Source organism: Haliaeetus leucocephalus, unplaced genomic scaffold, assembly GCF_000737465.1.
Source record: "Haliaeetus leucocephalus isolate CR32 unplaced genomic scaffold, Haliaeetus_leucocephalus-4.0 Scaffold339, whole genome shotgun sequence".
NCBI lineage: Eukaryota > Metazoa > Chordata > Aves > Accipitriformes > Accipitridae > Haliaeetus > Haliaeetus leucocephalus.
This window is the reverse complement of record NW_010972775.1, coordinates 14,100,301-14,114,115: the sequence shown is the minus strand read 5'-3', so window position 1 is coordinate 14,114,115 and position 13,815 is coordinate 14,100,301. Positions and strand designations below refer to the sequence as shown.

At 40.7% G+C, this 13,815-nt stretch overlaps 2 protein-coding genes across 2 annotated transcripts in view; one reads left to right on the top strand and one right to left on the bottom strand.

Moving 5' to 3' along the window:
• Positions 1–6,320, top strand: part of IL16 (interleukin 16) — a 37,489-nt gene extending 31,169 nt beyond the window's left edge. The window contains exons 16-21 of the mRNA XM_010571935.1: positions 99–1,188; positions 1,703–1,886; positions 3,518–3,619; positions 4,322–4,574; positions 5,465–5,590; positions 5,850–6,320. Coding sequence (XP_010570237.1) covers positions 99–1,188; positions 1,703–1,886; positions 3,518–3,619; positions 4,322–4,574; positions 5,465–5,590; positions 5,850–6,043 — 1,949 coding nt within the window. The 3' untranslated portion in view covers positions 6,044–6,320. The remainder of the gene's footprint in view (positions 1–98; positions 1,189–1,702; positions 1,887–3,517; positions 3,620–4,321; positions 4,575–5,464; positions 5,591–5,849) is intronic.
• A 3,710-nt stretch (positions 6,321–10,030) lies between these two features.
• The window catches only part of STARD5 (StAR-related lipid transfer (START) domain containing 5), a 4,041-nt gene continuing 256 nt past the window's right edge, over positions 10,031–13,815 (bottom strand). Inside the window, exons 2-6 of the mRNA XM_010572294.1 lie at positions 13,704–13,809; positions 13,432–13,564; positions 11,950–12,067; positions 10,861–10,954; positions 10,031–10,292 (exon numbers count right to left, since the gene is read on the bottom strand). Of these exons, the coding sequence (XP_010570596.1) occupies positions 10,145–10,292; positions 10,861–10,954; positions 11,950–12,067; positions 13,432–13,564; positions 13,704–13,809 (599 nt within the window). The 3' untranslated portion in view covers positions 10,031–10,144. The remainder of the gene's footprint in view (positions 10,293–10,860; positions 10,955–11,949; positions 12,068–13,431; positions 13,565–13,703; positions 13,810–13,815) is intronic.

Below are 13,815 nucleotides of genomic sequence, written 5' to 3'. Positions count from 1 at the left end.
TGAATGAAATTCAAATTTAATTAATTAAGAACAATGCTTAGATAAGGGATGGAGAAGTAGAAGGAGGCTTGTGTATAATCAATGTTTCTCTAATACAGGGAATCCGCTTTCATCAATACAAAGACCTATACTTAAAAGACAAGCACGGGTAGATTATAGTCTTGATACAACAACAGAAGACCCTTGGGTTAAAATTTCCGACTGCATAAAAAGCTTATTTAATCCTACCATGACAGAAGACAGCGTCCACCTAGATTTGCAACCTGACATCTGTAAAAACAAAGAGAATCAAAATCGAAGCAGCTCAGAGACAGTTCTGAAGAAATCAGAATTGGAAATAGGTGGTTCAAAAGTGCTAAAATCAGATGGAAATGACAGTGTGAAAAAGGGTCCTCCCGTTGCACCTAAGCCAGCCTGGTTTCGCCAAAGTCTGAAAGGATTGAGGAAAGCAAATTCAGATCTAAAAACGCAGGCAGATCGAAGCCCTCCTGACCTTGAGAGTATTTCCAGGAAAGAACTGCAATCCAGCTTATCCCGTGTCTCTCCTAGGGGATCATCAATAAAACAAAGAATAAGCTCATTTGAATCCTTCAGTGCTCCGCAGTCACCTGAAAAAATACGCCAAAGATTTAGCTTGAAACCATCAGTCCAGAAAGAACACTCTGCCACTGCAACAGGGTCAGAAGCGGCTCCAGCCCATTTAAACCAAGCCTTTCTCCAACTCTGTGAAGCTAGCCAACAACAGTCACCTGTGGTCATGGGTACAAAGAGCCTGGATAGATCTTCCTCTCCCAGGGAGGTCCTTGTGGCTAGCTCAGAGAAAAGCACCACCACCAACACTGAAAATTCCTCAGGTCTCTTAACTACAGAAGCCATTGCAACTTCCCATCTTGTATCGGTAGCAAAAGCACACAGCCTAAGATCACGAAGCTTCCCACTTACTGCCACCCAGTCTTGTGAGATGATGAAACCATATGATGAAAAGTGTAGCAAAATCTATTCCATCAGTAGCCAGGTGTCATCTGCTTTAATGAAATCTTTGCTTTGCCTTCCTCAGTCTCCAGCCTCTTCTGGAAACAGCGCATGGGAAACTCTAGACACATTGTCTCAGTCCTCTGTGGAGGAGGATGGGACCTCTCTTTTACCCGCAAGTGAGAATCATCACCTGGACACTGGGTTTTCACTAAAGTAAGATACCATATTTAAAAATCAGGTTTACAGATCAGCATTGGTGAGCATCTGTGCTGATCCACTGACAGATTAACATTCTAAGGTAGTAGCAAACAATAGTAAAGTACACACCAAGTTAAGAACTTTTTAGAGCAAAGGTCAAATGACTCACATGACTGTTACACTTGTTTTTAATTTGTACTATATAAGCTTAGGTACATTTCAAACTCCTTCTTGGTTAAGGAGGAATATTTCTAGCACCTCCATGACAAAGGAGATTTAAATCTGTTTTTGCCTGGGGCCAAGAGATTATTCCTACTCTTTTATGTGATGGCTCCTACTTCTGTTAGGCTAACATGATTAATTTACATTTGTATGTATTTGTAATACTTATTATTATAGGAGGTACCACCCCAATTAAATGCTAATAAGATCAGAAGATGACTGCTCAAAAATTGTCTGTGCTATGCTTTTGTGGGTATGTTCTTTCATAACTCGATGTTTCTTTTTTATTCTTGTCACAATGGGACAGCCTCTCAGAGTTGAGAGAATATACTGTGGGCCTAGCAGACAATGAGAAAGAGGAAGAGAAACAGGAACGCGGCTCACCTCAAGTATCTGGTGTGTCAGGGCAGTCTGTAATCTCTCTGCTTTCCCCTGAAGAGTTAGCAAAGCTTATAGAGGAAGTCAAATCGCTAGACGAAGCAACCTTAAAGGTAAATTGGCTTTTTCTTTTTGTGCATGATTTTCAGAAAGCTGTGGAGTGAATGCACCTGGTTAAATCCTTTCAACCTGATATTATAACAAATAAAACAGTCATCTTGATATTTAGCAGTAGCAATGTTTAGCTCTTTTGATCAAAAATCTTGAAGAAGTCTTCAAAGATAACTAAGCAAGAGTAATACCCATTTAGCTAATGGGATAACAGTTATTCAGCAGGTAAGGTAAGTGTATTTAGAAGTATGCAATGAAATTTTGGAGACCTTTCTTTTTATTTGGGTTACCAGTCTGAGACACCCAATGCCTCATTTTTGGGATATTGAGCAACCTTTAGTCTTGCTGGATTAATCTAGAATTGCAATAAAGCTCAGAATAAGTCAAAATCAAGGTTAAACGTGTGCAATTCAGAACTATAAAGACTTCTGAAGACCGCTCACACTCAGAAAAAGCAGATAACATCCAGAGCTCTGCACTGAAAATAGTTCAGCTTCTGCTAGCAGCTACGTGCTTGCTGTGTTAAAGACACTCCAAGCTGTTTAAAAGCAGCATAACTGCATTAACACATCAGTGAGGCTAAGCTAATACAGTTTTTGCCTCTTAGCTAACTGCAGTGGCATGTCTCCCAGGTTAGTCCTGGTTTGTGTCTGTACTGCATGGAGCACAGGTAGCGAATTCATGTCTGCCTATCAGAATACTAGGTAGACATATCCTCATGTCAGAGACAAATTCTTACTGACTACATCAAACTTTGCTAGTATGTTGCAAACAAAAAGCAGTTTGACAGGCAGAATTTATGGAAGCCAAATTTTGTATAAATTTGTGTTTCTCGTCAACATCCCATGTTGATATTTTTGGTATGATTAGCAGTAAAAGCTATGTTGCATCGTTGCCCTCAATGGGACATTAGCCTCTCGCATCAAGTTGTCTATTTTCATGGAATTTTCAGGACAACCTCTGAGAAGCACATACCCTCTGCCTGGTTGCAGCTGGCTGGTGGATTCAGTTGTGGAAGGAAACAAGACACAGTATCAAAAGATGCAACTACAATTGCTCACATACTGAACGTAATTGTGAAATTGTGGTCAAGAAAGCTGTGTTTCCTAGGAAACTAAGTTAAACAGGAGTTGTTGCCCTATACAAACTCATCTTTGGGATAATACAGTCAGAGACAGCTTACTTTACCTGTTAGTAGAATATTGTTAAAAAATGAAAATAAGAATGAGAAGCAATTTTTAAGCTGTGACACTTGTATCCATGCAAGTTGCATGCCAAATTATTTTTCCACTTTTTCAATGAAAAGGTCCTCTAACACGATTCAGCAATGTTTTCTTTTTCTACAGTACATGTTATCTATACTCTTTAATATAATTCAATTTATGGTCCAGATCCAACTGATAACCTGTTTACCAAAACAGAACAACTTTAGACACAGAATAGCATTTTATAAAATAGGTAATTGATAGGTAAATTTGATCAAAACCAAATACTAAACACATCTCTGTATTATGCTTATGCCACTAAGTCTCATTATAAAATGCACAATGGGCAAAAAGAAAACATGCTGATTTTCCAATCATCTTGACATATCTATTGGGAAGTTCTTGACTTCATTTCTTTCTCTGCCTAGGAATTTGATGATATTCATGTTACAATTTTGCATAAAGAAGAAGATACTGGGCTTGGATTCAGCCTGGCAGGGGGCATTGATCTAGAAAACAAAGTGATAACAGTAAGTAGCATCTTTCTTAAGAACTACTCCAAAAACAACTACTCTTTCTAAAAATATATAACTTACTGGTTTTCTACTACAGAGGTTGGCTTTTGGCATATTCAAAGTAGGCAGCTGTACTGATAGAGTCAGAAGAATCATGGTCTTAATGGGTGAAAACAGAGCCTTCTGCATAGAGATGCCCTCTCCAGGTGGTGGGCAGTCCTCTTTCCTTGGGCACCATACTCCCCAACAGCTCTGAAAGCCAAGGCAGAACAACACACAGCCCTCAGCAGGAAGTAACCAATACTTATTCACATGCTTAGAGAAGACCATACAGGGTGGTCAGGAGGAATGACGTGAGCACGTAGACACAGAAGGGGTCTGGAAGCTAGAGACTGGCCTCACGCCTTCTTCCTCCCACTAGCAGACCAGTGAGAGGGTCAGGAAGTAGCACAGGCAAGGTATGTACCATGGGTAGCAAGGCTTTGGCCATCTGATACTGGGGCTAAACAGATTGCCTAGCTGCTTGAGGAGGGCTGTGCACAGAAGAACTTCTCTGTACAAATTTATTCAGCCCTCAGTCCTGAAACATGCTAGAAGCAACTTGTTCCTGGCACAGAATGGAAAACGCACATGGTGAAAAGTATTAACTGAGTGATATAGTGTTTTGTCATTTTTTTCCTCTTTCCTTGTGTGTGTGGTGACTGGGCTCTTCAATAGGTTCACAAAGTGTTTCCCAATGGACTAGCATCTCAGGAAGGAACTATTCAGAAAGGAGATGAAGTACTATCCATTAATGGAAAGTCTCTTAAAGGTGCAACTCACAATGATGCCTCAGCAATCATGCGACAGGCTCGACAACCCAGACAAGCTGTCGTTGTCACTAGAAAAGCTAAAGATGCAGAAAAACCCCTCAATGTTTCAACTGGCTCTAGTACATCTTCAGTAGCAAGTGATGTCTCACAAGAGTCTGGTGAGTAAGTTCAGTGACATTACCTTGCAGCCCCCACCTGCTAAGTCTTTATTCATCACCTGAAATCCATGTGTTCATAAAGCAGCTCAGCATTGGCTGTGTAAATCTGAGAACCATGATTAAAGAGAGCATAGTTAATAAAATATTCCTGAAACATACATTTGGAATAACTTTGTTGGAAAGAGAAAGAATTAATGGATTTCTAAAATAAAGGAACCTTCTGAAAAAAACGAATGTGATCATCTGTATGAATTTCTGTGGACATACAAAGATTATTGTAGTAACACATCTAATTGAAGGTATAAATAATGACAACTCAGTGAACAGTGATTCTTTATTCTAATATTATTAGATTCTAGTTTACAAGACTTTTCCTCTGTGAAAGAGAATTTCAGTTTGAACAAACAATGTGCTATTGTTTGATATAGCAGGTGGCTACATCTGAAACATAGCAATATCAGATTTTTGCAGAACCCTAAGATATTTTCATGGGTTTTTTTTCTAAAGCATGATCTGGAGATATGTAGCTTTATTTATATACTGCAAATAAACATTAGCAGCTTTGTAGATGATAATTTCATAACTAACATAAAGTCAAATGTGTTTACCTTAAATTTTGTTCATTGAACAGATTTTTCTAATTCTAGTAAATGTCACCAGCTTTCATCCTTATATTTCCATTCTGCCATGAACTCAAACACAACTTCCTCTCCCCTGCTTCCCAGAGGGCCTTACAATGACAAAAAGAGGAATTGGAAGTCGTAGTTTTCTCCTTCATTTCGCAGTTTATGGTGCCTTTGCAAACAAAACAGAAGTTCATTTTTTGTAACAGATGTTTTAGCTTTTCAGACTATGTGGTGCCCATCTGCTAACTTTCTGTTTGTTTCCAGCAACTGAAGATACAATCTGCACTGTAACTCTAGAAAAAACACCTGCCGGTTTAGGATTCAGTTTGGAAGGAGGGAAGGGCTCTATTCATGGAGATAAACCCATCATCATCAACAGGATATTTAAAGGTAAACACACTTAAATGCATACACAGCAGGTCCTTAGCTGATGCAAATGTGTGCAGTTCATAACTGGCTGCTGATTTATACCCATGAAAATGGTATTTTTGTAAATGCAGCATTCTCCTTTGCAGTGCCAGTAATTTGTCGTTTGCTGAGACCAGGTGGTTTATACCAAACATGCTAGTGATCCTCAATAAGTGAAAAATATGTTAAAGTCTCCTCCACACAAAGAATTAAAGGAAATTAATTTTCTTTCTTTCTCCAGGGACTGCATTAGAACAAAGCGGCCCTGTTCAGCCTGGTGATGAGCTATTACAAGTGCACACAACTGCCATGCAAGGACTGACTCGTTTTGAAGCATGGAATATAATCAAGGCATTACCTGAGGGGCCCATCACAGCTATCATCAAGAGAAAGAATCCGAGCTCTGTTACCACCAAGTCATCTGAAACTTTGTAAGAGGAGGAAATAGACTACTGTCAATATTACAAACAAAAAAGGATTTTATTACTTGCAGCCATTTGGCTAGCACAGCAAGATACTCAGAAAGCGCATATGAAAAGTACATACACATGATCTTACTGCCACTTACAGAGCAAGCTATCTATGATAAAATAAGATGTGCATAAAATGTGCATGACTTATTTCAACATTCAGAAACAGATGTTAAAAAGTGTAGAATTATAAAATGACTTTATTAATAATATACTGGTTGTAATAAAATACGTCACAGCTATAGTACTCTCCTATTTTAAGCCATTAACGTAACAAGTATCAGAAGCACATTCTGTGCTAAGTTTTCAGTCCTACTCTTCAAGTCTTGCTCCCTACCTTACCTTCCCAGGAAGAAATGTGTCTACAAGCCTACAACTAAACACTGCCTTAAAGAACGTGTAAAGCCTTAGAGAATATGTAAGGAGCAGAGAAAGGGGGATACAACTTTGTGTGTCAAAACAACAACATGCCCTGGAAAACTCCAGCTTTTCTGTTCAAACCACACAACATCCAGGACAGCCCAAACCTTTCAAGGTAACTACTAGTAGTTGACAGAGCCATCTCAACTCCAGCAGGCAAACACAGGCTGCAGTGGAAAGGAGTGTCTCATGGTATTGCAAGGGTGAGGCAGGAAGCTGAGGGTAATACAGCAGAGGTTTCACTAACCTTCCTCTGGCCAGAGGTCTCAAGAGGACTACAGCAGGAGAGTAACAAGGCCATTCAGAACCAGGTCACCACACGTATTTTTTGAAATGTTGTTGTGTTAATTTTGTAAGGGAAAGTACCAGTGAGAGTATTTGGGAATGAGAAGTTCTGAATCCAAACGTTTATTCTGGAAACACTAAATAACTTGGAGACAAACCTACAGCTTGAAATGCTGTTATCAGCATTCTGGCAGCGCTCTCTAAGCATTGTATGGAATTCTACCAGCAGCAGCATGTGTATCTATGGTAAGATGGTCTTGTGCACCCATTTGGTCTTCTCTGACCCACTTCGCTAAAGGAAGAGAAGCAACATCAGGATGGAAGTAGCGACTCACCAGCTGAAAGCCAGATGGCTGCACTGATTACTGTCCTTAGCTGCTCACCTTCCCACAGTCGGGACTTTGCTGCACCCTTCTTTGGTCACTTAATGTCACCAAACCATAAACTGCAGGAGTTCAGAAGTTATTTTCCATGCACTTAACGCATTGTCACAGAAATAGCAATTGAGAGAAAGGGAAGTAGGACAGACAGCAGAAGGTATTAGTTGCATACAGGCACATAACTTGCTTTAGCCTTTCCTCACAAGTCAACTCTATGTTAATCCTTGAAAGAATGTTCTTGACAAGCCATCTGCCCCTATGCTTCCAAACCCCTTCCCAATTAAGTTGTCTTTTCCAAAAACAAACCAAACAATCCTAAAACAAAGTTTCTACGAATCGGGTAGCAACCAAAATAGGAGAAAAATGTGAGAGGGAATCTTTTTGTACATTGTTTTAACTGGTACCTACATGAAACACTCTGAATATTTCAGGGGTTTTTTTTGTAGAATTTCCTGTATTTAACTTAATCTGCATTATTGGCTTAGGCTTAACAAATCTCAGTAAAGGCCTGGTGCATATAAAAAATTCTAAGATTTTTCAACCACTTGCCCATACCACCAATATAGGAAAAATATTAATGATTTCTGTACAGAAAAGCAGGCCTGAACTCTCTAGTACTGTTAAAGCTATTTCCTGTAAAAGACAGATCACACTTTTTGGTCAGCTGCGTAACTTTGTAACAACAGAGACTGGACTAGCTACAGCCATGGCACAGAATGCCTCAATTACTTCAATGCCATCTGCTGAAGGTGTCCTCACCTGAAACAGCTATTTAATTTCATCAATTTAAGAACTGATATAGAACCACCAAGACAGGTTTGATCTCGTTCTTTTCCAGAGGTGCTCTTCTCACTTCAACTCCAAAGCTTCTCAGTTTTTGCATGCCTCTGCATTTCCTGGCATTTGCCAGGATCAAAAGTAGCCAAAACATGCTGTGTGACAGGCAGCACATCTCACTGGGGAGTCCTCCAAGACCTTACACGATGATCTTTGCCAAGACATTTCCATCTCCAGTTTGGCAGCACAGAAAGCTGAATGTTAAGGGCTTTTAATTCCTGCTGCATAGAATGTGTTGAGCACTCAGAAAAAGGATCCTTAAATTATTTCAAGGAAGACCTTTCTTGCTCAGAGCAATTAAAAAAAGATTAAATATATAATAAATAGCTAATAAAAAGCCCCATTGTCTGCAAAAGTTTTACTTGCAGGAATAATGAGTAGTGACTTGAGCTCTGCTCCTTGACCTTTCTGCTAATTAAATTAATCATAATCCTGCAAAGTCTTGCCAAGATACTTAACTTCATGCCTAACAACTTTAGTACATTCAGATAAGTTACGTATGAGCCTCTGTAACTATCAGGGCCCAAATCTCTCCTCAGTGAATTTGTTACTCTTCTTATGTACAGAAAGCAGCAATCTTAAACTGGAAACAAGGACCAACCAAGGGCAAAGAAGTTGGGAGAGTGAGTGCTCTCACCAAAACACACTTATCCTGTTAGTGGGGAGTGTAAATGTGAGAGAAGGCTTTTCCCTGCCTTGTTGCTTGGAATTCAGAGAGATGCTAGAGGTCCAAGTGGCTCTTACATTTCCGTGCTGGCAAAGCAGGTGCACGAGGAACTATTTTAAAGGATGATCCAGGAAAACCAGCAAGATGTAGCACAAATACATTTATTACATCATACAATTTTTTACATCTTTGTAGACACAGGAGACTAGATTAAAAACTGATTCCTTGAAAATTCTATTCCATAGGGTGAGATTTACAGTGGGAAACTTTGTGTGCAAGTCCATGCCCTATACTAAATATAAAACAAATACAGCAACAGAAAGCAGAGCATATTAACCTTGTTAAATAATTGAGTTACAGCATTAAAATCACAACCTGCATTTAAATTCCTAATTCAGCAATCAGCTTTCCTTTTGTAATTATATGTAATCCATAGTAATGTCTGACATTCCTGCAGTAACCAGCACCATTAAGTATTTTCTAAACCTGGACGCATCATTGCACACAAGATCAGAAGCTGGTTTCCCAAGATAGTGCTGTGAGGCAAACCAGTCTTAGAGAAAAAACCAATGTCCTTATGGACTGTCAGGTCAAGATTAAGCTACAGAAAAGATTATTTACCCGTTAAAACCTCTCACCACAAGAGACCAAAAAACACTCAAGTGCAATTTAAAAAATGGCAAGTAAAGTGCTTAATCCTCTTTATTTATTGCCACTATATCAGTGCAGTTTCTTTCACAACATTGTGGAAATCACTGGTTTTGGTACAGAGGGGAGAAAGGAAGAGTGTCTGTTTGCCAACCCACAGACCTATGAATTGATTTGCACTGCTAGACCTTGATTTAGAAAAAAAGCACGTAAGGCATATTTACCATCAGTACTGAAGTCTGCTGGAACAAACAAGTGGGATCCTCCACACATCCCAATTTGTTCTGGCTTTTACAATTTGCTGGTTTGGACCCACTGAAGCATCTCAGCAGCTCTACAAGTGCTGCCAGCACAACAGCTACCTCTTCTTTTGGGGAAGCAACGCCTGTTCCACAGGCGTCTACAGGGAGCTTCAGAGACAAACCAGGGCTGGCTTGCTCCTGGCTAATGCTGTAGAGCTAAGTGGATTTTACCAATGCTCCTCCTCACAGACACTGACACAGTGTGGCTGAAAACAGATCCAGTACGTGCGCCTTCTCCCCACAGACAGCCACCAGTGCTGCCTCCAGCATTCTTCCAGCCTCTGGTGTGGTATTTTTCTAATTATGAAAATGTAGGATATCGTATTAGAAAAGAACGCATTGCTTTGCATAGAGACAGGTAGAAAGTGCTGTTTTAAACATCTGCTTTACTCAATTCATTGTTCCCCTTTCACCTTTCCTAAGTGTCTTCGCTGGTAGAAAAGTCCTGTAGGCCAACTTCCTACTTCTACCCTCAAGCTGCCAGGTTTTTTCCTACCCTCATCTGGTGATGTCAGCAATTGGTCTTGTCACGCTTTTAATGCCTTAACAGCTTTGGTCAAGTTACTGTAAAATCCAGCTATACTAGCTGGAAAGAAGGAATCCACCACCGTCTGGGGAAGATAGCCACCAAGATCAGTCTGAAAGAAACTGAGGAGTTGAGTCCTGTCTGGCTCCCTGCAAAGACAATGCAAGTGATTTTATAGCCAGTGGTTTAAAAGCATTAAGAACTTTACAATGACTCTCATATGTATTGTCCGATGATAGATATTTCCAAGTACTTTTTTTTTTCTTTAAACAAACAACAGACATTAATTCCAAATGTCAATGAATGTAGCTATCCCCACAGGTCAAATTACAGTTAAACTAGGCCCTAATTAGGTACACGACTCTGTTTATAAATTATGGCAACGTAATAAACAACTGGATAATCATTTGCCAAAAATTAAGACCATACTTGTATGTTCTGCTAAATCTCTGCTTAAGAGGTCAGCGAGAGCCCTACCATGATGACGGTTTCTGTAACATTAAAGATTTCCCTCAAGGAAATGAAGGGAGGCTAATTCATTGCTCAAAAAAGAGAACAAAAGGGACACTCAGTCATAATGATGACCAGTCAAAGGAAGACAGAAACATGCCATTGCCAAGAGGCTACAGATCACATGTGGTCATATACACATAAACACCCACACAGTGGATGCGAAGGCCTTTAGAACACATAACATTCAAACAGATTGCTTCTTACCCTGGAAGAGGTATACAGAAACAGCCACAGGGGTAATTAAAACCTCTCACAAAATTTGGTTGAGGAGGACACAGCGGGTGTTCCACATTGGTGGCTAGAAGAAAAAGCATTCAAGAAGAGCGTCATTTTCACAGAAGATGGGAAAGAGTCCTTGGTAGTCAAAGCACCATCTGGGAAGCAAACTCATGGTATGAGAATATATTTAAGAAGAATGGCAGTATAACTTTTTCAGTGTGGGGCTGTGCCATACAAGTGGTCAGAAAAGACCATTAAAAGGAACCACTCTGGCCACGGAATGGAGAAATCAAAGATGCATTGAATTTAGAAGCAATTGTTACTTCAAGCAAGACACTTCGAGGGAGTTGTGTGAGGGCATTGCTCTTCTGGAGAGATCATTCAAGTTACTTCCTTACTTCCAACAAATCCATGCCCCAGAGGTACATGCCACTTGACTGCTGAGAAGCTGCACTCTAGCAAGTATATAATTTCCTGGCAAGGCACTCCTGAACAGGATGGGAAAATGGGACAGCTGAACAGTGGGGCAATAAAAGCACTGACTTGTAAAAGGTAAACAACAGGATGAGTGAAAAAACAAAGAAACATCCTTCCACGTGGTGGCAGCACCTTAAAAATCAGCATTATTTGGTTTCATAAGAACAATTATTTCCACATACAGGAATAGTACATTTATTCAGTGGCTTCATCAAAATCTAGAGGCAGTCCAAAAAAACCGTTAAAACAGGATTTACCCTAAATAGGACTCATTTTAGAAAGTTCTGTAAATTCTTAAAAAAAACAACAACAAAACCCCCAGAACTTAATAGTAAATTAAACAGTTATTTGATCTCAAACGTATAGCAAGAGAAGAAACCACAGGCCAACAATAACATCATTACCTGAATGTTAAGATGACATACATCCTCCGAGAACAACAAAGTTGAGAGACCACTAATATTTTATCTTCTGATCAAGATCAGATCAACAACTACTGACTAGCATGTTATTTATTTTTTATTTTATATTTATTTCCAGTAGCTGCTGGTTATCTCCTAACATAACGTGAACACATTGAGAACACAAGCATCTTACCAGCAGACAGCATCGTCCCGTCTTCAAATTGCTTCATTAGTACCACATCCACAAATTCTCTTGGTGAAATAATCCTCATGAAAGCTGAAGGAGTTGTGGTTCTGCATATAGAGACAGTCTGGAAATCACAAAACAGAGTTCTGTCAGTTGATGCTTTCAAAAGTATAGCAGAAAAATCCCTGTACTTTCTGATACTCTTTCAGTTACACTTTCTAAACTATACCAAGGAGTTCTATTACGCCCTTTGTTGAACTAAATGCAAATCAACACAGTCAAAAGGCACTATTGTGTGTTGATGAAGGACAATTTAATGGAGAAAAACAGAGTGCTAATGCATTGCTTCCAGGCTGTTTAAGGACAGATACCACAAGGGATGCTGAAAAGCAAATCTGGCACATCTATGCTCATAGGACAGTTAAAATGCTTCTCCTTTCCAGGAAACTAAAGATAAAGATAACTTCTTTATATCATATCACATGGGATACAACTTGATAACCAGATTTGTTACACTGCAGAAACCTTAACACTACCATCCCCTCTGTGGAGGCTCTTGTAGTGATAGGCTCCCCAAAACAGAGTTTTCTACCACACTGGTAAGTGCTGGCAAGTTTGATAAAGTCTATGAATTTCAAGTGGCAGGTTGCAGCATTCCTAAAGTTGAAGTTTATAATTAATACTAAACACCTGTAACGTTCCCCCAAGAAAAAGAATCTTCTCAGGACTTCCACGAACATTCCTGGGATTGGCTGTGTTATGCACCCTGGCTGTCTCTGAGCACCTACATCCACTTCAGATTTGGGGATCTAAATCCAATGCCTTTTTAAGGTTCTGACACACTTAAAAATAAAAGGAAATTGGACTGTATAACCACAGCAGCAGAAACTACTGCTCACACGTAACCCTCTTCAGCTGTAATGCTCCAAGTTGCAGCACCTCTATTTTAGTGACAGAGACACCGGGGGCGAAGCGCTGGGTCCCAAGGTCGGTCAGCCAGTTAATGGCAGAGCGTGACGTGCAGAGTGTCTTGAGCTGCCACGGTGAAAGATGGGGCCTGAATTAATGGCTGATGATAGGAAAGCTTCACTGCTTAGCTAAGTCTACGTATTCTCTAAACCTCCTCTTCCCTCACAAATAGCTTGTTAAAAATAAGCATGCTTAGCTTGATTCGCAGCATTAACAGCAACATAGTACAGGAATCTTTAACGTTATACACTTACATGTTTTAAGTATGTAGAATTTAGCCAAGAATGTATTAGTAGGTCCTTTCAGAAAGATAAGCTATTGTTAAGAGAACGTATGCAATTTACGGAAAAGAAAAGAAAAAAAAAGACTCCTAATCCCGGTGTTGTCAGACTGATCCAGGCAGAGCGGCTGTCCCTGCCCATAACATAGCCCGTCTCCTGAGGCACAGCTTTGCGGGGCCCGAAGCCTCTAAACGCAACGCGGCGTTAATCGCACCAGAACGGCTTTTAAGGAACTTACATCGCTGACGGCTTCGACCACCTCGAAGTCCTTGACGTTTTGGTCCCACTTGGTCCTGGGCCCGCCGGCCACCGGCTTTATGCACTCCCAGACGTCGTGGGGGCTGGCAGGCAGGATCCCCTCTCCCCTGTACCTGCGGCCGGACGAAACGAAACCAAATCCCGCTGCTCTACCCTGCCCGGCCCCAAGCGCCCCGCGGCAGCACGGCGGGGAGGGGCGATCCCTCACCCCGCCACCTCGGGAAAGGAACGCGGGGCGCCGGGCGTACTCACACGTTGCCAGCAAACTCCGCGGAGGGTCTCCAAGAAACCGAAACCTCGCTCTGCGGGGAAGGGAAGCTTTCAGCCGCCACGCCGGGCCCCCCCTCCTCAGCCGCTCCTGCCG